General features: G+C 38.1%; 1 protein-coding gene across 2 annotated transcripts in view; it reads left to right on the forward strand.

Moving 5' to 3' along the window:
• OCA2 (OCA2 melanosomal transmembrane protein) overlaps window positions 1-9,122 on the forward strand; it is a 183,289-nt gene extending 174,167 nt beyond the window's left edge. The window contains exon 26 of one of the 2 annotated variants that reach the window (XM_056489564.1): window positions 8,534-9,122. In XM_056489564.1, coding sequence (XP_056345539.1) covers window positions 8,534-8,621 — 88 coding nt within the window. In that variant the 3' untranslated portion in view covers window positions 8,622-9,122. The remainder of the gene's footprint in view (window positions 1-8,533) is intronic. The other variant, XM_056489573.1, reaches the window with a different exon arrangement.
• Window positions 9,123-26,871: the final 17,749 nt, after the last annotated feature.

Below are 26,871 nucleotides of genomic sequence, written 5' to 3' on the forward strand. Positions count from 1 at the left end.
GACTAAAAAAAAGGGTAGAGTTTGTTTCAAAAACATACAAAATATTTTATTTTATGCGACATTTGTATAGCAGGGAGATTCGAGCTATAAAAAGGCATTTTAAGAAAAATATCCTTAAGCCTCGAATTTGCTTTTTGCAAGCCAGAGAAGCATATAATTGTCAGAATGGAATTTACAATATGTTAAATGTTTCATAAAATACAGAAACCGTATTTGCAAATACTGCAAAACCTATTTCAACAGTCCTAATGCATTCATTTTTGCACTGTAAACTTCACTGGTTTTGTATAAATCTATCTCATTAGTAGAATATTTGTATCAGAACCATTCAAACAATTCATGAGAACAAGTCAGACAAGACATACTTCATTGATTTTCTCTTCTAGTTGGCCATAATGATTTTAATCTTCTTAAGCTCAGGCTCACAACCACACCTCATTACACAGGGAGAGGAATAAGTATGGCTTTCCCAAGAAGTGGAACCAATTACATATATTTGCATTTCCTAGACCTTAGAATGGCGCAAAGGTTTCATAACAAAACCAGAATTCACAAATTGAGGATAAAATTTGTTTTGGGATCTGCCTGAAAGATGTGGAGAGCAAATATATTGCTGATAGGTGATGATAGATCCAAGAGTGACACAAAAAAAGCAGTAACAGATCATCTTGAATCTTTATTCTGCACTTTATCAAGGCATGTTGCAATTCTTTAGTAGGGTATGATGTGAACTGTCTATAGAGAGGATGTTCTCCTAATATTCGTAGAAACTTAAAATCCTTTAGCTTGTTAAAGCCCCTGAACATTACCAAGTACAACCATTACTCTAACACTTCAGGGTCACCTTCAGGGATGGTGACTCCACACTCCCCTGAGCAGCCCGTACCAATGGCTAACCACCCTTTCAGTGAAGAAATTTTTATGTACATCCAACCTAAACTTTCCCTGGCAAAACTTGAAGCTATTTCCTCTTGCCCTATCACTGGTTGCCCAGAAGAAACCAGCTGACATCTTTGTTCCAACCTCCTTTCAGATTGTAGTTGAGCAATAAGGTCTCCCTGAGCCTCCTCTTCTCCAAGCTCGACAAGCCCAGCTTCCTCATCTGCTCCTCACTTGTGCTCCAGCCCCTTCACCAGCTCTGTTGCCCTTCTCTGGATACAATCCAGCACCCCAGTGTCTTTCTTGTGAAAGTCAGGGGCCCAGAACTGAACACAGGACTAGAGATGTGGCCTCACCAGTACAGGGGCACAATCACTGTCCTGGTCCTGCTGGCCACACTATTTCTGTTACAGGCCAAGGTGCCACTGGCCTTCTTGGTCACCTGGGCACAATTTGGCTCATGTTCAGTGGCTGTTGACCAGCACCCCAAGGTCCTTTTCCACTTTCCCAAACCTGTAGCATTGAATGGGGTTGTTTGACTGAAGAGTATGATGTACATTTAGGTGGATCCAGCCAGCCATACAGACAAATTCATCTGTGTTATGTTGGTCTTTCCAAGAAAAATATCTCCACTAGTTCTGTGTGTTCAGGTCTGTTTCTGTACTTGTTCTGTACTCTGTTTCTGTTTTTCCTTGGCTGTCTGCCGGACTTAAATTTTTTTATTTGAACTATATATTTCTTTTTAAAAGAAAGGTCAGATACCCTTGTCATCTAACAATTGTCTTGCTGATTTTTAAATCATCAATTACAGCATCTTTTTTACTAGAAGTGATGTGTTTTCCATTTTTTTTTTGGGGTGTTTTTTCTTACTGGCTACTAACTTACCATATATGAATAAATTTTTAATAATTATCAGAGTCACTTATTCTGACAGTCCTGTATTTGAACTCAGTTGTACTACAATGACCTAGACAGAGACTGCAATTGTATTAACAGCCATTTGAAACTGCCAGGTGGAGCTTGCAGACCAACTATACTTCCAGAATAAAGTCTGAAATTTTTCTTTCAGTAATCAGAATTTTGGAAGGCCAAGGTAATGCCTATTGCTTGTTCTGCATATAACTATGTTGAGGTTACAGCCAAACACTTCTAGGAGAATGTTCTAGATGGTAGGAGGCAAACCATAACACCTTCCTGTTTTCTTGCTCAGGATCTGATTTTCCCTATCTTAAATTTACTCCTGGCAGTAATTCTATGGAAAATCTTGGCAGAGACTCAGACAGAATATCATGAGATTTTTTTATAAATTTAGCAAGCAGATGGAAGTAGAATTATAGGTTTTGTTTTGTGTTTTAAATTTCACAGAAACTCCTATGCATGGTAACCAGTAGGTAACCACACTGTAATTTTTATTTAATTCCAGACTATATGAAAATCACGGTAGTTTAATGTTAATGATCACTTTCAGTTATAGCCATCTGTTTTCTGAACTACAACAGGTGTCTGGATTTGAAGGGGTCATGGGAATATGATAAACATTTCGAATATATTTTTTTAAGCTGTTAGGAAAGTCCATACTTTCCATTATATGTTTTTTAAGCTGTTAGGAAAGTCCATACTTTCCTTTCAGATAAGCTAGATCAGTATATCAAAGATTAAGAATGATGGAAACATTGATACAACTGAAATGACAGGACATTTATAAGATAGTCTGCATTGAAAGAAAGGGAAAGAAGAAATAGGATGAATATTGGGGTTATATCCTTTAATTGAAGAGAAAATTACTTACTTTGCAAATTGAATTATAACCTTTCATTAAAATGTGCAACTTTCCTTTTGTTCAGAACTAACCTTACATCCGTAAGGTCCTGAACATGCCCACACCTGAGTCTATTTTGAGGCTGCTTTCAGAGACTTTTAGGTGTTCTTTTAAGAATTAGCTCATGTTTATCAAAATTCCAGAGCAAAGCACTGCATACAGTGAGAGACTGTCCAGGACTGAGAAGAATTATCTTCTATCTATCTGTTCTTCATTAAATATTTTCTGATGAGATGTCAGTTTTCAGGTGTGCAAATGATATCTATTTATCCTGTGTTGAATAACAGAGGAACAAATAAAAGTGTGAGAATCACAGAGTGGTTGAGGCTGGAAGAGACTTCTTGAGGTGTCTCTCAAGCAGCACCACCTAGAGTCTATTTCCCTGGCCCATATCCATATGACTTCTGAATACCCCCCAGGATAGAGACTCCACAGTGTCCCTGGGCAATCTGTGTCAGTGCTTGGTCATCAGCACAGTAAAAAAGTGTTCCTGATGTTCAGACAGAGCCTCCTGTGTGTCATTTTGTGCTGTCTCTGGCCCTTTCCCTGGGCATTGCTGAGAAAGGCCTGGTGCTGTGCTCTTTACACCATCCCTTCAAGAACCTATACACCTTGATGAGCTCCCCTCTGAGCCTTCCCTTCTGCAGGCAGCACAGCCCCAGCCCTCAGGCCTTTCCTTGAGGATTGATGCTCCACTCCCTTAATCACTGCAGCCCTTTGCTGGACTCTCTCCATTATGTCCATGGCTCTTGTACTGGGAAGGCCAAAACTGGGTCCAGCACTGCAGGTGTAGTCTCAGCAGTGCTGAATAGAGGGAAAGGATCACCTCTCTTGACCTGCTGGTAATATTTTCTTAATGCATCCCAGGATACCATTAGCCTTCCTTGTTGCAAGGACACATTACTGGTTCATGTTGAATTAGTGCCCACCATCTCTCCAGGCCCTGTCTGTTTCTGCAAAAGCTGAGGTTATAACTTCTGTACAATTTGCAGTATGAAGCTGATACAAATTGAGAAAAATCAAAATTTTAAGCCTGATGAAACTCTACCAGTTGAATTTTAATTGTGCATTAAATTGCAAATACAAGTAGAAGTTAGCTTTAACTCTTTTTTGAACTCTTTCCCCTGTCTAACACCAGTTTTCTTTCACTGCCAGAGGTTTGGTCTTGGGAGATTTCTGCTGTTGTTTTTCCACAGAGAATCCACTGAAGGTTCCCCATTTCTTTGGAGACATGCTCCTTTCAAAGATTTCCCCAAGGATGCACAGGCTGTGCAAGTTATGAGCTGTCAATGAAGGTAGTGCCTGTAGGCAAGGTTTTCATGCATGAGAACATCTTGTAGTTTTTGTCCCAAATCATGCAGAAAAGGGCAATGAATCTGAGTCTTATACATACTGGATCCTTCTAGCTCTTGAAGCATCACAAAATGGAGCTGCAAGGTAATGTAGGAGACCAGTTTGTTCAAGGAAACTCAATTCTGACCCCAGAGGCTTCACTATTATTATTTAGCAAATAATATTGGATAAACTTGTAACCTAAGAAAACTGCAATATTCATTTCCACAGAAACTTATTAAAAATGGAATTTATTCCCAGAATAATCATACAGTGGTTTGGTTTTCTCCAAGTAATTACAGGGCCAGAAATCTCGCAGTGAGACAGAATTAGAAATATCTAGGTCATTGCCAGTGAAAAGGTTCACTTCTCTTGATAGTTTTGTGCCCACAATTGACTTCTAATACTTATTTCCCTCTTACCTTCACAGAGTTTCATTTTTGTTCATTTCAAATTCTCATTTTGATTTGCCAGGAACATGCTGAATTCTGTTCTCCATGGAGTCTGACATCTCTCCCACACTGGGACAATTTGCAAGCTTTTCGTTACTGAAGTTATTAATAAGTAAAACTTTGTCCAAGACAGGTCCCTGGGGCTCTCACTTGAAACATTCTCACTATCTCACACTGAGCTAACATCTGCTTTTCGTGTATATTTAGGCTGGGCGATTTCATTTGGATAAGAGTTTTATATGTAAGCTTCTAATATGAAGAGAAGGAGGGGAAAAGGGGGAGACTGCTAGATCCTGTCATCTTTCCATTCCTTGTATCTGACCTTGCTTCCTCTCTGCAGTGGTAAACCCTCCCTCAGCCAAGATGCACCTTTTGAACCATGCAGGCTCTGTGTATATCCCTGTCTGCAGAGAGGAAGAGACAAGGAAAGTGCAGTGCAGGATGCAAAAATGTATTTTTATGCCAAATATGATCATTAGTGTTTCTTATTAATCTGAAGTTTTAGAGCACAAAAGGTTTTGATAACTTCTAAACTCCATAGAGCCTTTTCCCTGGAGAGGAACAAATGAATTACATAGTCCTTTTTGATTCCAAGGGGTATGCTGGAAATAAGAATGGCTGAAAGAAATTTTTACATTTTTTAATATGCATTTTTGGACTTAATATAACTAAAGAAAACACTTGTAGTCTACATTGTGTCATATGTGGCCTGGGGCAGGAACATTTTGTTCCTTGGGGAAGAGCAATGTGTGGTGTAAACAGCACAATGCCCATGATACTCAGAGAATCGATTAACTGCAGTAACTAATACTTACTGACTGTTTTCTCTCTTCTCACTCTGGTACACAAATTCCACATTGAATTTGATCCAATTACAGTAGTGCTCAGGCCAGGGAGCCTGAAATTCAGACCTCACATTGTGGGGTAATTGCCCATGCAATGAGAAGAGCAGCTTTGCAATTGTGCCCTGTGCGAGCATCCACACTGTGCAATGAGGTTCCTCCCCAGGCCAGCTGCTTCTGGCTCCAGCTGCACACTTGACTGTCACTGTGACAGTGGTGGTATGATCCCAGTTCCTGCATGTAGCCCTATATAATTAATCCATTTTCTTACTTGTGCCTCCCCCAGATTTGAAAAAGCCTTTTTGTTCTCTTTTCAGTGGTCAAGTAGCCCTTGAATCTTTTTGGATCCTTTCTTCACCTTGCCAGTCTTCAGAAAGGCATCATTTTCATTGCTGAGCTACTGTTTATTCTCCAGAGTGGTTTGTTAGGTTGCATTAATACAGATTAGGATCTGCTCTGTCTCCACTCCTCCCAGTGCCAGCTCATTGCCTGCCAACTGCGAGGTCAAGAGGTCTGTGTTTTCTGTCAAACAGCACTGCTGCTCTTATGAGTGTTGTAGCAATCTCCAGCTCACCAGCCTGTCATGTAGACAGAGCCACAGGGAGCATTCTTTAAATATACTAAAGGATGTAGTAGGGGGTTTTAGCCACCCTATTTTATTCCTATAGCCATTGCTGGATCTGGCTTTTCTTTTCCTATCAGGACACTTTTATCTAAGTGAGCTCACAAAATGTCACTCAGTTTGGCTGACAGAAGAATGGGAAGGGTCTGTGAAAGAGCTAGCTAGACAGTAAATAAATTTACTTATTTTTTGTTTTTTTGGTTTTTTTTCCTAGAATAACTCCAGGAGATCCATTAGCTCTTCTGTTTTACAATATAATCAGCTTTATCATAGTTTAATGACTGAAGAGTGATTCAGAACTTTAAACAAATGGGTCATTCAAAAGCAAGGATCTGACCAGTCGGTCTGGAAAACAAATAACACTTCTCTGCAGTATATTTATACATGTTCATAAAAAAAAACCCAAAACCCTTCTACCTCTCAAAAACTCCTCCAAATACATTTCAGACTTTTCAGTAAATATTTGAAAGCCATGACAATTCTCTAACCCTTTCTAGCAATTTTTTGCCTTTCACCATTCACCTCTTGGACACAGCTGGCCCTTCTCTCTAATCTTACTTTTTTTCCCCAAGTTGAAATGGCAGCTTAACATGCTTTTGGATCTAGAAGAGCAATAATGATGCCTGATGAAAATGGCAGAAGAGACTAGCACACCAGGTGTGCTAGAGAGAGACCCTAGAGAGATGGAGGAGAAAGCCTCTGGAGCCAGGCATGGTAGGAATTGTCCTTCTGGAGCAGATCTTGCAGGCAGTATTGGGTGATGGACACAAGAACACTACCTGTAGACAAGGAGACAGGCCAATTTCTTCAGAGGGATGTCAAGGACACAGAAATGAGATCATCTGTCAGTCTGAGAGTCTTCCTTTTGTACATTTTCTGTCTTGCAGGGGTTTCCTTTTTTTCTCTTGGATTGCATCTATTTCTATACATGTGAAATGAGCACACTTCCATACTGGATTGACTGACCATGTAGCTGGCATTATGGACAAACTTGCTCTTTCCTAAATAATTCCAATATATTTTTTAGAGTACTTGTGTTTATTAATTTCCTAGTTATTCTGCAAGCTTTATGGGCTAGGGCTAATTATTTTTGTGTTTGCAGTGACCTTCACTACTGGTAGAATTCCCTTCTCGGAAACTCAAACCAATGATTGTAGCAGGCAGTAGCACTTCTGATCTGCTGGTCACTTCTATGCCTCTGCCAGCCAGCTTTCCAGAAAAACAGCAATGGAAGAAATATTTAATGAGGATCTCATGAGTTTAGGGTGCACAGCTGCAGGTAGGAAGCAGATGGTGATGAGAAATTGAGAAGTTTAGTTTTCATTTTATGCAAGGGGTTTCATAGCCTGAGGAAGCTGGGGTCACATTTAATGTCCCAAGAGGTCTCTCCTAGCTGTAGCTTGCTAAAGGAAGGAGCTGCTCATTCAGCCAAGCTCAGAGAATAGTGTCCTCCTGTCCCCTATAAAATGGTCTTAGTACTCTCTGTCAGTAATGGCAGAGAAGAAAAAGCCCAAGTAACTTCCTAAGGGCAAAGTAAGGCAAAAAGGCACAAGTAATGTACCCACATGTGTAAGTTGGTCTTAGTTCAAGAAAAAGAATTAATAAAACACTGAACTTCAGAGAACATTGCTGTGCTTTTCTGAGTTTTATGGAAACTCTTGTCTTAATTTGGCAAAAAAAAGTGTTTTAGGATATCATTTGTGGCATGGTCATTTCTCATCTCAGCTCTCCTTGTGATTTTAGTAACATAAAACAAATGAGTGTGATCACAGCAGTAGTTTTTCATAGACCTCTGGTATCATGCAATAATGCTTTTGAGTTTCAGAACACTTCATTCTTTTCACACATCTGAAAGACCTACAGATTTAGCCATCAGGATTTGGCCAACTCCACAACATCCTTTTCACTTGTCTGTCTCTACTCTGTGTTTTGTCAGTCTAAAAAGAGCTATTAAATCTGAGTGTTGTCTGAAAATCTTTTCCTGTGGTGAAAAAGAAATAGCTTTTTGGTAGAACAGCAAAGTTTTAGCAATTTTACAAGTGCCTGGGGTTTATTTCCAACAGTCTGTTAATACTCAAGTATGTTACACTTGGTGAGAGGTATGGAAGAGGAGTGCTAGCTGTATGTGACTCAGATCAACAGGGAAACAATTTAATGGGTTTGATCCATATATTGTGCTACAAAGCACCATATCAGGATCACACACCTAATCTGAAAGGATGCACACTTGAAAATAATTTCTAATGCGACATAATTTGGAAGAATTTTTATTTTGCCTGTATAATTTTATGTTGTATGATTGAAAAAAAAACCTGAAAAATGCCAAAACAACAAGGCATGCCAGATTCTGAGACAATGTAAATTGGAAGAGATATTCTGAAACCAATGAAACTATCTCTAAGGCAGGAGGTAGAAATGTGAGCTTGAATATTAGACTGTTATATACTCAGTACATCTCTGCTTTTTGTATCTCAATAAACATATTTTTCACTTGGAATGTGTGGGATAATTCAAACATCCTTTTTGTAAATTGGTTGGAGAACAAACTATAGTATCCTTATTAATGTTTACTTTATTTTTGTTTCAGGTTAGGTTTCCCCATGATGATCGTGTCCTGTACCGTCGGCATGTGCTATCTTCTTGTTGCTCATGTTGTAGTAGGCTGGAACTCGTAGCAATTTATACTTTCAGGAGACTACTTTCTCTTTTGTTTAGTTTATATCAGAATGCTAAGAACACATATGAAAGGAAAAAGATGTATAAAACCCCAATATATGGTATCAATCAAAATGGTTGTTGGCATAAACATCAGATATGGTCATTCTTAACGTTTGTTTTTTGAATATGAAGAACTAGACAACCAAAATTGAAAAAATCCATTTATTTCATTATGAATGCAATTAGTGTGCAGATAAAAAGGAACCATCTCAAGGGAATATGCTGTGCCTGAAAGTTTGTATTGACACAATCTGAGTATAGTCACAGATGAAAAACTCATTCACAATAGCAGATGTTCAGTAATTTCTTTTTAGGGCTTCATTTTTCTTTGTCAATGTATTTAGCTATTTGTATGAAAGTAACTAATATTCAAGTTGTAATAATTGACAGTTAAGCAGGAACTCTGTACACTATGAAGGATGTATCATTATCTACATTAAAAATAAACACATGTCCTTAAAATATGCTGTGGAAGGAGTTATTATTTTGGAAGCAGGATTGCATTCCCCAGAGGTTTTGTTTTTCTTTCTTAAAATAAACTAATGTCAATCTTTTTACAAAAGGATGATCATAAATAGTGATAAAACATCAGACAGACATCTCCCATTATATCAGAGGTGAGATTAATCATACATCCTGTTTTACTCATATATAGGTTTGCTCTAAGTGTGAAATGTGATATTAAGAGGCCAATGGAAAAGAGGCACAGCACCCACTCCAGCAAGGGCTGCCAGCCCTCCTAGTGGGTTCAGCAGAGAAAGTGTGTGCAGCCAGAGGGGAAGAGCTGTCTCCACTGATGCCAGACCTCTCACCAAGGCTTCCACCCCTCTGGATCACTTAAATCTCCTGTGATGGGGCTGACATCACAGGATTTTGCAGCACTGTTAGAAACCTCAAGGCTGCGCTAACAGTGACCATCTGTAGAACAGAAGATTTTCTCCCAGAACTAGCATAACTTCTTTTTTTTTTTCCTTTTATACACATATGAAAACCCAAAAAAAATCCCACAAAACCAATCAAAAAAAAACCACCCTGTGTGTGATGTCTGGATCAAAACAACCAAACCAAAACAAGGAATAAACGATGACCCTGAAGGACACTTCTTTAGACAGTTTTTCTGCAATTGAATTTGGCCTGTCTCAATGTCAAGAACAGTTTACTGTGTAATAACTAGAATTCTGTTTCAGTTAAACATTTATTTTAATCAGCTTAACATTGATCTCTGGTTAAAAATAGTCACAGGGTATTTTATTGCCCTCAGTATTTCTCAAAGGGAGCAATATTGGTGCAGTCATTGATTGTACAAGAACTGTTTTATTAAGCCCTGGAAAATGTAAAATCAGCTTCTGCTAAAACAGGATACTTTAAGGTTTTGGGTTTTTTTTCTGTTCCATTTAAACACTTTTTGCATGTAGGAGTATAAAAATGAGACTATGGTCACACAAAACAGTGTGCTAATTGTTTTTAATTGTGCTTTGTAAGGAATAAAAAAATTAACTAAAACCATATCCTGCAAATTCTGACCAAATTGTGCTAATAATGCACTAGCTGGCACAAAACTGCATGTTTGCATTTACAGTTTGCTGGATGGAGGAAAACAGAAATGCAGCAAATGATAACCACTTATTCTTGTCAGCAAATACTTCCAAACACTTTGGTGCAAGAGAGATCTCGCTGGCTTCAGCAGTGCTACATCAACAGGACTCAAATGGGATTTTCTCTCTGCTATGTTACTTGTCAAAAGAAGACAAGTAATGCACAGGGAGTACAAAATCATGTTGATAACACTTTTAGGCAACTAAACTTGACTTTATTCTGCTTAAAGGAATTTTTTAAATGACATATTGTTTTGCTGAGGATTTTCCTAATATAAACTGACTTTCCTCCCTTCAACAATCTTTTTTCTTCTTTTGCACAACCAAGAGCTCAGTAAGACCTTAAATGAAAAAGCAAATTGTAAAAAGAAAATCAAATTGTTTGTTTACACAAAGCTTTATGTGAGTGTAATGAAAATTACCCAGGTGCTTCAGATAATTTCAAGGTAATACACTTTTCAAGGAAGCACACTTTTCATTGCCTTCCATTATAGTTACCAATGTAATCTGCACATCAAAAAGGCACAATTATAATGGTTGCATCCTTGACAAAACCAGTGTGCAGAATTCCATAAAAATGGATTGGATCTGTAGAGTGGGTGGAGGTTATTTTTCCAGTGAAATTCTCCCTAAATAACTAAATAAAATGCTAGTTAATTAATAAATAACATAGAAGAGTATTATCTTTAGTATGCTTTTGTCTCATCTCAGAGGATGTTTTCTTCATTTTCATTGACATTCCATTAGGCTATTTGGTGATGTTTGTTTTAAGACATAGAGTAAATATAAACATATGATTCTCTGAGTTCTATTTGCCCATTCTGAGCTGTGTAAAATGTAGTAAGACAGCAACATGTGAATTACAGCACCACCAAGCAATGTGAGCCATGCTGAGTAAAAGAAACCATCTCCAGCAGATGAGCAAGGCACTCACTGGAAGCAAGGAAAGAATCAGGGAATACTAAAGCTTCACCAAATAGTGAGCTAACCAGCAAAGAATGACCCTGAGAGTGGCCAAGGGTCTGCTCAGCCCAGCACCTGCCCCTGGCAATTTGGCTAACAGCTGCCTCTTTCAAAGAGTAGAGCAAACATAAAATTGCATTCTCTGTGACCCAAAGATTCTGGAATGAACACCTTTATTAGATTACAGCTGGTGGATTGTCCTTCCACAAAATTATCCAGGTCCTTGCTGAACCTCTGTGAATTCAACTGTCTCAAGGAGTTCCTACACTGTGGGAAAATTATTCCAGATATTTGCTTTGCTAATTCGTTTTTATGACACTTCTTTCCCAATACCTTTCTCAAATCTTTGGGTTGGGAACAGGGTAATGCACAGACATCTTTCTTGTGAATCATGATTCTTAAGATCTATTTTCAGTCTGGACATCATAGTCTGTTTGCTCAATTGCTCTAAGGAAATGCTCTCATATCTTTACTCATCCCTTTCCCAGTTTCCAAAGTTTCACTATGGCCTTTTGGAAAGGGTGAGAAGTATCAATGCTAGCCAAGACACCACGGATTTACACAGCAGCCTTCTTGTTTCCATTTTATTCCTAATAATTGTTAATATCACTTCTTGGACCATATTGACAAATAAACTGAGGAATATAGTTTTATAGAAGAACATCTACAATAACAAGCAGCATTTCCTGAGTTGTAGTTATTAGCTCACATTGTTCAGCATGTCAGTTAAGGTCAATTTTGCTCCTCTATCTACATTGCTTACAACTGTCCACAGTGAATATCACAGAACAATTTTTCCCACTTCTTTGCTCTTGATAGGGTTTTTTGTAATTCTTTACTAATAATTATGTTCTTCTGAATAATCCTTAGACTTTCACATTTAACCTTTTACTTCAAACTTTAGACCATTAAAAATATATTGACCATTGCAGAACCAATCTGATTCCCTTTAGGGGTTCATGGAAGGGTCATTCCCATTATACTGTGGTAGTTTAATATTTTTAAGAGCTGCTGGACTGGATATATTTAATGTCTATAGTAACTACAAGTCAAATCAAAATGAGTTAAAAAACTGGAAATGCTTTCCTTTATGGCACAGTGAGTTTATGAACACCTTGCTAGCAAGATGTTACTCTGGTATGATCCAAAAAATATTTCTCAGTTCTATTAGAATAATAGAACTGAACTGTAGAATTTAAAAGCAGCCAGCTGTCTTGAGAAAGACATTATGATTTATTCTTTGAGGAATAAGCCAAGTGCATATCACAGCTATAAAAGGAAACTTACCTAATTGCATGGATTGTTTTGCAGCTACTCATATGCACTTATTTTAGAACATGCTAAAGCTTCTGGTACCATGTATTTATTAGCACTAAGTCTAGTCCTAGAAAGCAATTCTGGTTATCTTAAAAAAACTTGAAATAAAGTGTATTATTTCTAAGACACCAAATTTAAAAGGTATAGTAAGAAATTAAAATTGCTTGACCATCCAGGAAGAGAAAGGTCTCATCTAAAAAGTGAAATATTATTTACAAAGTATTTGCAAAAATTGTCTTCAATGTCTTCAACTGGTACTGCAGACTTCCTCCAGTGACTCAGCATGATTTTAGATTTAGTATATGGGAAGAGGTCCAGGAATAAAAGGCTTCTATTTCCTGCTGTGTTGCTTGCTTTCTGTGTAAATTTTTATAGTCAATGGATTTTTTTTCACATATTTGTTTCCTGAATGAATCCCAATTTCTGAAGTGCTTACTAGAGATACTTTTTCTATACGGATGCTTTGGGTTTTGCAAAAGAAATAAATATAATTGAAAATATAGTAAAATATGCAGTTATATGCAAACACAATCTATTGTTTTGGAAACTTATAAAAATGTGGAAACATGAGTGTAACAGTTATCAGATTTACCTACATTAGAGAATTCATAGATTCCAAACAGCAGGAAATCAGTGGCACCTAAAATAGACAAAAAATAAGTATGGTAAGCATAAGCCTCTGTGTTTGTTCCAATGGGATGCTAGGAAAATGATTTGGAACAGAATCAAAAAGAATAATGAAATAGCTGAAGCATTAAATTAATATTTTTGAAGAGAATTTATGATAGGAAATCCTAGCAATTCAGAATAAGTGCTAACCAGCTTCAGCATATGAAGACCTGAGTGATTTATTAAGGACAACTGAAAATCAACAAGTGTTGGTGATTTATTTAGAGGAGGGTTAAAATCCTCCTCCATATATGCTCTAAAGGCAAAGGATGAGAGAGAAACCTTTCTTCACACATTTCTTATTAGGGGGAATATTATAGGATTAGCAACATCCTGGAGCTACTCAAATAAATAAAAAGCAAAAGGAGTTTTGCACTATGTTTAAAGTTGACCACATACTGTTATTTTCTCTTTTCAGGTTGCTGTTGCAACTTTGATAGGCAGCAGTGATTCATTAGCAGTAGTTTTAGTTAGTGCTTTGCCTAATGAATCAGTAATGGGAAAAAAGCCCTCTCAAGATGTGGTCTTGGCCATCATTACTATTATCCTGGCTGGAGTAAAAGACTTGCTGTTATTTCTAAGAAAATCAACACATTCTGGTTTGTCCATGGTGTATGAGCTGCCTAACTGTACAAGGAAATGGGAGTAAGGCTGCTGCAGAGTGCTTCAACAAGAGACAAAATCCAGCAGGGAGCTGCAGATTTTTCTTTCATTTTCCAGCTTCCTTTCATGCCTCCTTCTTTCATCTTGCATTTATTGTCCACCAGATTTTTTCCTTTCATACATATCTGCTGTTTTAAACCTTATTCCTTGTTCATTCACACTCTGTTTGTCAAACAAAATCTTATTTGTTTTTCCTGCCTCATTTTTCTCCAGATGGCCTCTGTCCACCTATCCTTAATAAAGTTTATGAGGGAGAGAAATCCCCTCTTACTTGCAAACAATTTTAAGGAAAATAGGAAAAAAGTTTATTCCTAATGTCAATGATGTACATAGTGTCCTTCTATTTAATATATACACCCATTGTACTTCCCACCCTATAACCACTTGTGTGTTTCAAACATTGGTCATGAAGACCATTACAGAGACTGAATTGAAGTAAAAAAACCACAGCAAGTCTGACAGTGCTGGGATTCATGAACATAAATTGAAAACTTGAGATTCTCCTCTACTTGACTCAAAAGTGCTAATGGTTCAGGATGTGTTGTTTCTCTTTACCTTTCCTGAATTCACTTTTGAACTCAGATAGCCACAGATTATAGCCAGTGAATTCATTTATTAAGCTCCCAGAGTGCCTAGGAAAAGGAAACCTGTGGAATACATATATATATATATATTTTAGGTTTTTATAAATAAGGAGCAATTTACCAGCTAGATGGAAATATATCAAACTTAGTGCTGCTAGTTTGATTATAGTACATAAATTATTCAATTTTGATCTAGATTTTTAATGGTGGTTAAAGCTGTGAGCAATGAAATCTAATTCATACATTCTCTGCCTTAAAGACATGTGTATTTCCATAGGCAAAGATCAGCCTGTGATCTCAGGAAACACATGACTGTTTATTTTTAAGATTTTGTTGGAAAAACAACTTGGGGAATTAACGTGGAAAAATACTCTGAGAAAAATGTTTGTTTGTAGATCCACCAGCTCTGGTCACAAGCAGAGTGATTTGACTGGCAGTACCTTATGAGAGGAAATTTTTCTGTCTTGACTTTGTGAAAATGGGAAGAAATGTTAATGTCAGGCTGAAGAAGGAGCTGAATAATGCATGCTGAGTCTTTGTACCATACCAGCTGGAGTTAGTGAAGAGCCCAAATGTAATTTTCTTGAGCTCATGGACCTCAGTTAATACTACATATGATGTAAGGAATGCACACACAACATGCACGGTGACTGCAAGAAAATCTTGTCAGGATATATTCCAGATAATAAATATTGTCATTATAGGCACAGTTTTCATTTGCCAGTAAATAAGGCCACTTGACAGTTCAAGATATTTGTCAAGAACAAGATTAAGGGGAGATGAATATTAAACACATAAACACACAATCCTTTCTCTTGCAAGAAAATACTTCCTGTACTCTTATTTCCACTGTCAGACTGGAAAAATAAGTAGGAGGCTAGATTTTCTCCAAAGCAGGAAGTTTGTTTCTAGATAAGCAGTCCAAATTAGTGTAAATAGTCTATATTTACAGAAAGTGGAAATATTTTTTGCATTTTAATTGCTATAAACACCTTTAGATAGCAACAAAATCCAAAGAACATCTGTTATGTATACTGTATATAAACAGACTGGAGTTTTTTAAATATTTAAATTTGTAAATACTTACATTTTACATTTAGCATTTGTTGTAAGAGGTTTTGAAACCTTTACAGTAAATTTTCCCTGATATAATTAAATTTTGCATGAATTTTCCAAATTAATTTTTTGCCCATGTAAAATATCTGTCAAACTTGGCATTTCTGCACAGGAAAAAAAATAAGACTTAACCCATGAACAAATTTTTCTATTGATGAGATAGGTATATGTAGACAATGTCTATACTCTCTGCCTACACAAACAATGAAAGAGTTTGCAAGGCAAGCACTCAGGAGAGGGAGAACACCAAAATAAAAGTTACACAACCAAGCTTAGGTTTGTTCTTCTGTGTTTTATAGATAAAACAGAGCCCTGTGCACCACCTTTGTGATAAATGGCTGTATTTATTCTCTTTGTGCACTGTTGCCTGCAGAAATCCTCCTTGGATTTCAAACATCTCTGGTTTTTTTCTGTTTTAACAATTAGTAAAGATATCACAGAAAACTGGACCTCATACAAAACTCAGGTAGGTTCATGTAAAACTTCTCCACCCAACCAGATGTATTAAGCATATGTTCTTGGGAGAAAGTCCTTAATTTGGGAAAACATTTTTATATAGAAGTATTTAAATTATCTTTTGTTTCTAAAAAGACATCTGTGTTCTTGAATGGGGAAACAGTTGCTTAACTGCTTTCCTGAACCGGGCTTAGTTTGAATATTTAAGGTTATTTATCTTGGTTCTATTATTCTGGGCTTCAGGCTTAGTTTGAATATTTAAGGTTATTTATCTTGGTTCTATTATTCTGAGCTTCATAACTTGGAGAAAGGGAATGGGTTTGTCCCTGGAAAAGTGCTGAACTACTGAAATGTTTGTCTAATCGCCCTGTTTGTACATGCAAATCCAAACTTGGAGTTTTACAAAATGATGTGTCCCCAAAGGGCAAGCGTTTAATAATGTAAACTTATCTGTACTGAGAAGTGGGAAGAACATCCATATTTATTCATAGAAAAACCTTCCTAAAATCTTCAGAAATGCATGGGATTAGTGGCAGTGAGGACAGTGAGGGAGCCAAGTTTCAGGGTGTCTGAGAAAGTTAAATTTCTCAAAAAAAAATGCAACTGAGGATAACAGGTTGTCTGATGAAGACTGTATTCTTATTATGCATTAGGTTTTATGCTAAAACAAAATCTTCATTGAAGTCCTCAATTTTGTAAACAGGCTGTCAACAACACTTTTTTTATATTCACATTATGTTTGGCTTATTATATTCTTAGTAAAACTGATGCCAGTTTGCATTACATTTGATTGTGGAATGCTAAACACATCTCAGTGATAGAACACAAAGAGATTTACGGTTTTCTTCTCCATAAGGCTAAGCAAAGCATTTTGGGTGCCATAAATACATGCTTAACTCTTCAATATGCTTAAAAGTCTCATAATGGCAGGAGGTAAGCAGCACTGAAAATGCTGCATCTCATATTACAATTCAGGGGATGATAGAGGAAAGGGATGGCAAGAGATTTTATGCAGCAGATGAGAAATGAGAGTTTGCAATCTCCATGCCATTAAACAGGGCAGTTAGAGTCAGATCTGCTCTCTTTTCTACATTTCTGGTTATTTGGTGCCTGGCAGCTGGGTGTGAGCCTTTCACTTCTGTTGCTGTTATCATCATTATGTCTCGGGGAGGTGAATTAATCAGAGCTGCTTCAAGCAGCACAGCAGTGATATTTACTTCTGTAACTGAAGGATGACAAAGCTCAAGGAAGGAAATGAAAAGAGAAGAGATTTCTTCAGCCTTGCTTGTGAACCAAACTTACCCCTGAGGATGGAGCCATTGACTCTGACATGAGACATGCCTGCACCTGTATTTTGGTGGCTTCTCCTCACAGAAGACCTGATTTAGAACTACACAATTAATTTTCCTGGGGTGAAATGGAGCAAGAAGTAGGACTTTGTCATTGGTGGGCTGTTCAAGAACCAATTCTGACTGGTAGTGTGAAAATAACATCTCCCTTAAACCATCCTGTGGGTCACAGATCCCAGTGGCTTCTTAGTGAAGCTTCATTTCACAGTGAGTTGTTCTGTTTTGCTGAAACTTTATGGTTAATGATTGCCTTCAATGACAACTGAAAACATCTGCTTGGGGCAGCCAAGGGGGCCATTGCAGGACCAACAAACATGAAAAAAGCTCCCTGGAGAGAACAGATGCAAGGGAAAAACCAATAAACTCCTGACTCCACAACTGTCTTTGCTTCCTGGAAAGAAATTATTTGCATCATTTTGCCTGCTGGAAGGACCTGTTCTTTGTTGTTGTTGTAGTCACAGAGGCTGGTGGGAGTGGGATGAGGATTCATGGCTGTAAGCAACTGTCAGCAATATTGTCTTGTAAGGCAATTTCTCTCCTGCTGCAACTGATATGGAAAGGAAAGGGTAACTGAACCACAACCAAAAAGCCTGCAGGGTACCTTACAGTTGTTTATGTCATTGCAAACTCTGTCAGGTAAGGTTTAATACTGATTGTGAAAGCATAGGTGGTTGTGCAGAGAATTCTCTTGTCACCAATTAAATCTTGTACATAATTGTCTCTGTTTCTGTGCATGCATTTAGGAAAGGGGTCAATGTAAATAGTAGATAAAACCAAGTAGGTGTGAAGGAGAAGGAGAATCCTGTGGTATAAGGATGGTCCATAGCACATGTCCATGTCAAGTCTGGAAATAAGTCTAGCATGTGTAATATACACAAATGAGCTGAGTAAATAGTTTTGAGATAGAACTTTCCCTGCAGAGAATTAAGTGCAATCCCTACCTCATTGACATTCTCCTTTGAAGATATATTATGGTTCCTTTTAATTCTAATTCTAACTCTTCTGACCAAACTAGCATGTTTTCTTGTTCAGGGTTTTTAGATGAAACCCTGAAGTGGTCCAGTTGAAACATTTTGCTAACTGCTCTTTTTCTTCCCATGCAGCAAATTTTTTTGATTCCTCTTGTCTATTTCTGAGGTGGAAAAACCCTCCCAAGTCTTCCAGCAGCTCTCTCATGTGTACAGAATACATAGGTACCTCTTTAATGTCTCCTAAATAAATGATCCTGTAGTTTCAGAAGTGTTGTAGATTTGTGACAATGTTAAATGAAACTAGACTTGGAAACCTAAAACATGAACAGAAATTGAAATTTAGTTCATTTTCTAGAAACTGAGAAGCTCTTTTGATGGAATGTGTGAGCCAATATAGTAACATAAAGGGACTAATGCCAGATACATCTACAGACAGCTTACAAGAGGGGTCAGAGAAAATTGACACATAAAGGTCTACTTAGAGCTTTCCATTGTCACAATGCAGAAAGATCATCCTGTGTTTTCTGCCAAGAGAAACCCTGGCTAGCAAATTTATTGTGCCTCTGTTATATTGCATGGGTTTTTGGTTTTTTTTCTTTTTTTTTGAGAAAAACAAACAATGTAGCTCTCATTCTATCCACATCTCTGAGAAAACAGCTGGTTAGGAAGCTGATGGAGGCAAACATCTGTCTTTTCATCAGTATCTTTTCCCTAATTATTGATAGTTTCCTTGCTACTGCATTGACATACACTCGGTTCTGTTATTAATGGGCTTAATTCCACTGATTTTGCATTGTTGTGGAAATTTCTGTAATATAGAGACATCTCTGGCTCTGCTGGATTGGGTTCATTAATACATAATATAGGGAAGTGTAGCCCTTTAAGACTGACCTACCAAGGAACTTGCTCCAGATTCCTGGCTCAAGAGAGGTTTCTGTGATGATGCACCTGCTCACACTAGGAATAAAACCGAGGCTCTCTATCCACTTGGTATGAAAAAGGATACAATAACTACAACAGCTCTAACTCGGATTTGTGCTGGTTTGTTAAATGTGATAAACTGATATAAAAATCCCTTTTAGATGTGAATACACAGTAGAAGAAAACCAATTAATTAGAACTTGGATTAACTGAGCATCAGTGTTTGTTGTGGAATTGGTCCCTGCTGCTATATAGAAAGCCTCAGTCCTCAAGAGTCTGTGACTAAAGGACACCAGACTGAATCACTTAAGCAGTCGTGCTGTCAGCAAACATTAATGAAGTTTGCTTTTGCATACTAATAATAGACACTCTGGTCTCTATTGTGTGAATCTTTATTATCCTCTATCTAAGAAAGCAAAAATATTAGTAGTAGGGAGGGATGAGCATAACAGTTACTGCTGTCCATCTGTGCATGAATTATCTGGTTATGGGATCTACCAAGATGCCCCTGGCACGCAAGAACTGCTTCAGTCAGCTGATGCCCACTGCACCTCAAATGCAGTGTAATCGTGATGAAAGTCAAGAGAAAGGAGGATTGCTTTGTGCAGCAGTCTTGTTCTCTTTGATGTGGTTCATAACTGCACTTGGAAGGTGTTTAAAGCTCGGCAGTTCCAGGTGAGCTGCCCCGAGCCCAGCGCTGACAGTTCCCTGCACAGGGTGCAGTCGGGTGTTTCTGCCTTCTGCTTTGCACCTGAGCTCACCTGCAGCAAAGAGAACTGCAGTTAGTGATCCAAGCTTTCAGCCTTCCCTCAGAACTGTAACTGTGTGTGTGAGGAGGAAATTAAATTGCCTAAACTGACAATAATCTCTGCAAAAGGAAAAAATATCCTTTTGTCAGAAAGCATGCAGTCAAAGTCTGTATCTGAGGGATCTTGGCATGAGAGGATCCATGCAGGGACTGGGAACTTTTGTTTGAAAGCTGAATTTGTTGTTTGATTGTAGAAGTGAAACCTTTCTGCAATACAACTTAAGGGTCCATTGAAAAGCTTTGCTGAGGCTACTGCTGCAAGTTCTTATCTCTTTCTCTCCAACATGACTGTTTCTTTGCTTTTGTGGCTATTAGCTGTATTCCTGCCCTGCAGATTTTCCATTTCTCTTATGAATACAGTCTACTGACACCAACACATTAAGATCTACAGTACTTGTGCAGTAGCAAGGGTTTTATAAGCCAGGAAAAGTTAGAAAGAGAAGCACAGATAATCCCTCTTTGGTGGTTCTTGCATTCCCTTTGGAAACATTTGTGTGCAGCTTTTGACATCCGAGTACAAACCTTCTAAAAGTTTTCACTAATTTGTTCCAAAGAAGGATTCCTGGATTCACAGTATTAAATTAATTGCATTGCAGCAATATAGAATTTGCCTACAAATATTCAGCAGCTATGACGAAAATTAATTCCAGGATGAGATTAATCTACATATTCATCTTCTTCAGTTGTGTTCAAAATGGAAAGCAAGAACACTTGAGTAGCAAAGTTAGATTAACTAGCAATGTATGAATATTCTAGGCTTAATTAACTGTTTTAAGGACTACTGTTTTTCAACTGAAAAGAATCACTACAGCATTGTTCCTCTTATCTTGTATTTTGTAACAATGGTTGGCTTTCACGTGTCTCCCTGCAGCCTGCCTTTTAAATTCGTATCTTATTCTCTCTTGACAGCATTTGTCTTTCTTGCCTCATTGGTTCCAGATAATTATTTATACCAATTTTACTTTCAGATTTTTGTAGCCTTGACAGCTTTGCCTACAGGGATATTTTCCTGGTTTACCATAGTTTCATATCCACCTGTCTATTCTGTTGAGATAAGGTTCTTTAATAATTCTCCTGTATTCAGGGTGCTGCCAGGCTTGAGCCCCTCACACATCAGAAGTGGAGGCATTTTTACTCTCCTGCCCCCGTGGTGGAGCACAAACTCTTACAGGCACTGAGACATTGCAGTTTTAGCACTAGAGTTTTTATTTAAATTCTGTGTCAGGAAAGAAAGAAAGAATTTGGTTCTTCATGGAAATGTTCCTATTACCACTTAAATGCTGCCATTTCTTCTGCAAGAGCTACAGCTCTGATCACTTCTAATGCCTTAGTGACAAACATAGCACTCAGATCCCTATTAATCTCAGTTTACACTGTAAGGAACATTTGACTAGAAAATAGATGTCCATCTATTGTCTGCACAATGGGGAGTTCTAAGGAATTCTAAACAAGTCAATATAGTCTCTCAGAGAATTTTCTAGCCAAGCTGGAAAATGCCTGAGGAGCTTCTGGACCTACAGACCTAGCAAGAATCCAGCACATGAGGACAGAGACAACATTTTCAACAAGTTAATTCTACCCCTACCTCAGACATTTAAAACATTTAACTTGGAAAAAAAAAAAAAAAAATCATAGCTTTATTTTGCTTTCTCTTCCAAGAAAATGGCAAAATTATATAGTGTCTTTTTTTTTCTGACTTCTTTATACAGTTCCACATAACATTGACTGAAACAGTCATTTTAAGCCCACTGATTTGTAGCATAGTTTTGTAGAAATGGCATAAACAAGAACAAAGTGATGAGTACACGTAGATATTTTCTATGAGATAAATGATTCAGAGTAAATGTGACAATTTAATTCTCTAAAATATTCCAAAGTGCTCTTTTCTCTTTTTTTCTTTGTTCTTTAGATTTGTTTTCTTAATTTGAGAAAAGGTATTCTTTGGAATGAGACTTGATCTTGGCAAACTGAGATTGCAGATGCTGGCAGAGAAAGGAGTCATGGATGGTGCTGGAGCCAGAATCAATCACCAACAAAAATTGCAATTTCCACATGTCCCAGTTGCTGTTCAAGGGCAGATAAGTCATACCTGTGGGAGACTGCTGCTTGCTCTTTCATCCATTACTTGCTGAGACAGACAGTGGGAAAATACTTTAGACATGTTGGTTTTATAAAAGTGGTAAATCCTTGGCTCTGTTAAAAATAATGGAAGTTTTCCCATCATATTTTAAAGTGCACAGATCTGTTTACTCTTCATTTCTGTGGCAGTACTGTCTGGTCTCCCCCCACCAAGGCTTCTCTTTTAATAAGATAGTTCTAGAATCTCACAGGACTGTCAGTCTGGGGGGCTCACCCCCCTGCCCTCTGTATGTAGTGGGTTCCCTCACACTATTGCTGTCTCTCTTGGAGATGGGAAAGCTCCCTGATACTCTGCCTTGCCTTACTCTTAGAGGCACACTCTGTGTCTCCCAGGGGATGCTTTGTGCCCTCTGAGAGCTCAGATGAGAGAAGACACGTTTCAAAGTGGGAACATTCAAGTGGCTGGGCTGGTACCATGACACTCTGCTGGTAAGTAAAAATCTCTGCAGACATCTTGTCCAAAAAATCATGTATGTGTACATATATGTGTGGCTACATGTAAAAACTATATATATGTGTACATATATATATATATATTTCTGTGTATACCCACATATAAAATAGCTTTTATAACCTTTTCCATATGGAAGCTCTACCTGCCCCCATGTTATGTCCTGGCTGCTGTTAGCATGGAATTCTGTTTCAGTTTGCATCAAACAGCTGGCTTACAGACAACTGCCAAATATGTCCCTGTTGTGATGTCCAAACACTTGGATGTGTACGGACAACGACTGGAGGAAGGAATGAATTAGTATTGCTATTATTTCGTTATTTGTGTCCTTACATTCTTGCATTGTTTTTTCTTTGAAAGGCCTGAAGCATATGTTTCACAATCCCATTTACTCCCATTAGCACACAGACATATTCTGTTTCAAATTGACTTTAAAAACAGATGTGTTATCAAATCCTTTTTAAAAATAGTTTGTACCTACCCCAGGGAGATCTGGAGTCCTTTAAAGCCTACAGCAATTTACATTCAGAAAAAATGTTCAAGTCAAGCTTTATCAGCTCATACTGTGCACAGTTTGGTGTGTTCAGAGTGGATTGTGAAAAAATAAGAGCTGTGTAGCAGTGTGAACATAGGGCTGATACAGTGTTTAGGATAAAAGAACAGGTTCTTTCTCTTCAATAAAAGGAACAAAATCAGTGTTTTGGACCTCGCATCCTCTGCTTGATTAGAGGCGTTAATTATTTCAGCATAATCACTGTCTGTGCTCACAAAGTGTGGTCCCCTCAGGACTGCTGTGCTACCTCTTATCAGCTGCCTCTGAATGGCAGCACTCAGCTCAGCTGTAGCTGTGCTTTGCAAAGCATGTCAGGTGGGGTCAATAGATCTTTTCAGCTCCTACTTTACAGCCATGTATCTGCCTGAGTGCTCTTTAGTTATTTATATGCTTTGGGTAACTGGGCATTACAAGAGGAAAAGTCATTTTCCTGCTGCATGTTTTAGTTCTGCACTGTTCCAACCTTATCGTCAGTTAAGTTTTAGTGAACTTTTTTGGGATAAGGGCAGGAAAGTCTTTGGGGTTATCTGCAAACCCGCTTGTAAAGATTTCCACTGCATTTCTGCCATAATCCTAGAGGTGTCTAGGATCAATCAAGGGTTTTGAGCATCTAAGTCCTTGAGCTTCTTATGGGTGCAGCTACTTGTTGGTGACAGGAAATGTGTTATTTCCCTCAGAGTAAACAATGTGGTTCATAAGCTTAATAGAGGAGAAAAAAGGAACAGAGGTGATGGGAAATCAAGACTTCCAAATCAATGTGTGTGTTGGGTTGCAATACAGGATGTGGCCGGAAATGTGTATTCTATCCCCATCTATTGAAGCTGGGTGGAGAAGTGACCCTTATCTCCATGGCACACATTCTCTGCTAATGGGCCACCTTTAAACCAGGTGGGGCAATCATCTTTATCTTTTCCACAGCCCATCCTCCCTCCAGGAAGATATCATCTGCTAATGGGCCATTCAGTCCCACTGCATGACTGATAAAATTACATCATCCCACTGGGAGATGCTCCAGCCAGGGGGAGGAGCCAAGCCTTCCCTACCTAGATAAAAACTGAGATTTTGAACACCAAAGCAGCCTTTTCCACTGGATTCCAGAGGAAAACCAAACCTTTCCATATCATCCCTGCACCTTCAGAGGAAAACTGCACCTTCTACAGGAGTACTGCTCCAGCTGAACCACATCTCCACTGCAGGAAGATGCAGCCACCATTTAATGACTGACAGGGTGTCAGGTTGTATTCTGACTCTGTCATGGTTGGGATTGTTCTTTGTAATACTGTGCTTCTATTTTAATTTTCCTAATAAAGAACTGTTATTCGTAATTCCCATATCTTTGCTTGACAGCCCCTTAATTTCAAAATTATATTAATTTGGAGGGAGGGGGTTTACATTCTGCATTTCAAAGAGAAGCTTCTGCCTTTATTGGCAGACACCTGTCCTTCAAACCAGGACAATGTAATATCTTCAGATGCTGCTAACTTTCTGATGACTCCTATCCATCTTCAAACCTACAAGATTACACTCTCACTGTTTATTGAGCCAAGCCATTGTTGACATTACAATTTTTCAACATTGTTTTCTATATTTCCTCATGCTGAGTAATTGCTCTTGTCTCCTTTCTTTATCTTTTCTGAAGAACACAAGTTATCCTGAGAGAATTCTTTATGTTAGCTGCAAATTTATGTCCTAGAGTGGATATTATAGACTTATTTTGTTTCTGAAATTGCCTATCATTTTTTAATCTCAAAGAACAATCTCTTCTTCTTTGGCAACATCTTCTTTGAACTAAGCTTTCATGAGTTTTCCTGCATCCCTTAAAAGAGAAAAAGTAAGCCTAATACATTTCTTCCTAGTCTGTTGCCCTGAATTCTTATACTGCCAGGTCATAATTCTAAAAGAAAGAAATGATTGGGAAGCTGAAAAAAAATCTTAAATAGTAAATTTTAAATTAAGGGAGCAGCACATCATTTGAATGCAGTGCAATATATGAGCAATTCCATCAATCTGAAACACAATTCAGGGTTGACTGCACACTGGCAGAAATGTTCTCTGGTGCTCTCTTGCTGCAGGTCCTATAATTCAGACCCTTTAACAGCTTCAGGAGCAAGCTGGAGCTTTTTAAATAATAGTTTTCAATAATGATAATTGCAGACCTGTCATGCAGTTGGGAATGCTGCAGAGAAATTCAGTGAAGAAGGGAGATGGTGAATTTCAGGAAAAAATCATTGTCACCTCTAAGGAAGTTGAATTAGAAATAACTGCTTCATGATGTGTCAAGAGAGCAGCTGGAGATCAAGCACAATCCATAGCTGAAATACTTGAAAGGTGGGCTGAAAAGCAGAAAAATGGCTTTTTTTTTTGCATTTTCTTTTCCATGGTGTGTAAGATCTTCCAAAGATTTCTTTTTCCTTTTTTTCCCCTCTTCCTTTATTTTTAACATTCTACATTTTAGATCAGGTACCTGAAACAATAATGCTATGCAACGACACAGCCAGGTTGCCTTGCTCCACTTACCAAATTTACTAACAGAAACTCTTATTTGTGTGGGGGTCATCATTATTTGGGTCTTTCAGAGGCCTTATCAACAAACTTAGAGAAAACTGAAACAATTTAGTAAAGTGGGAAACAAGAGGCAGTTAAAACCAGAAGCATGTGAGCAGTTACCTTCAGCATGGACACGAGCAGTGGTTTGTTGGCAATACAGTCTAATAATCTCTGTTACAAAGGAGAAACAGCTGTAAGGGAAGATCTCTCTATAGCAGAAAAACATAACATCCCTACCTACTGGTTTAGGAAAACAGGAGAGCAGATTTGAAAAGGGAAAAACTCTTTGAACTTCCTGACTGTGGTGGAGGAAACATTGCCCTATGGGGCATCTGTAGGGACAGATGTGCATCCATTTGCTGCTGGCAGGGCTGAAGACTGGTCTGCTGGGGAACCTGTTTTCCTCCCTCCCTGGTTGCAAAATCACTCCCCAGGAAGCCCATTTGTTGCTATTTTGGATTTTCTTCATCTACTTCTGCCTGCTGTATCCCTGTCTCCCAGCTTTCTGAAGCAAACTTTCTTTCTCTCACTTGTAAATTTTGCTATGTGTTTTCATCACTCTGTGTGGCAGTGTTTTCATATCAGAGAACATCTTACACTGCCTTTCCATTTCTCTGAGACTTGCCAAGTCTCCTCACTGACTTTTATCCCCTCTTTCTTTCTTCCATCTCTGTCTGACTCCAGGCTGTTCTTTCACTTAGGAAAGAAAAGCCAGACACTGTGTGAGACCCAAAGCTTGGGATGTTTCTAACTTGATTATCATGCTTGTTAGTCAAAATTGAGCAATTTCTTTGTTAGAGCAACTTCTGACAGAGGATTTTTACTTAGCAGAATCTGTTATCCAAGTTATCACTGAATTACACTTCTGCTGCTCCATCTCCTCCCAGTAATGCATCTAGACTATTCCTTAATTTTATGTTCTTCAAATAAAAGAAAAAGAAAGAATGTTGCAAAACCCAGAGGCCATGTAAAAATTTCCATTTTTCAGAGACTGTTGGCTGTGTGTCTGTCTTTCAAGCCTGCACAAGTTCTGCTGTCAGAGTAGTGATTTAGTGGATTGCAAAGAAGATGAAGAATTTCAAGGTGTTAAAGCAAAATAGTTTAA

The sequence above is a fragment of the Oenanthe melanoleuca genome, chromosome 1 (assembly GCF_029582105.1).
Source record: "Oenanthe melanoleuca isolate GR-GAL-2019-014 chromosome 1, OMel1.0, whole genome shotgun sequence".
Taxonomy (NCBI): Eukaryota; Metazoa; Chordata; class Aves; order Passeriformes; family Muscicapidae; genus Oenanthe; species Oenanthe melanoleuca.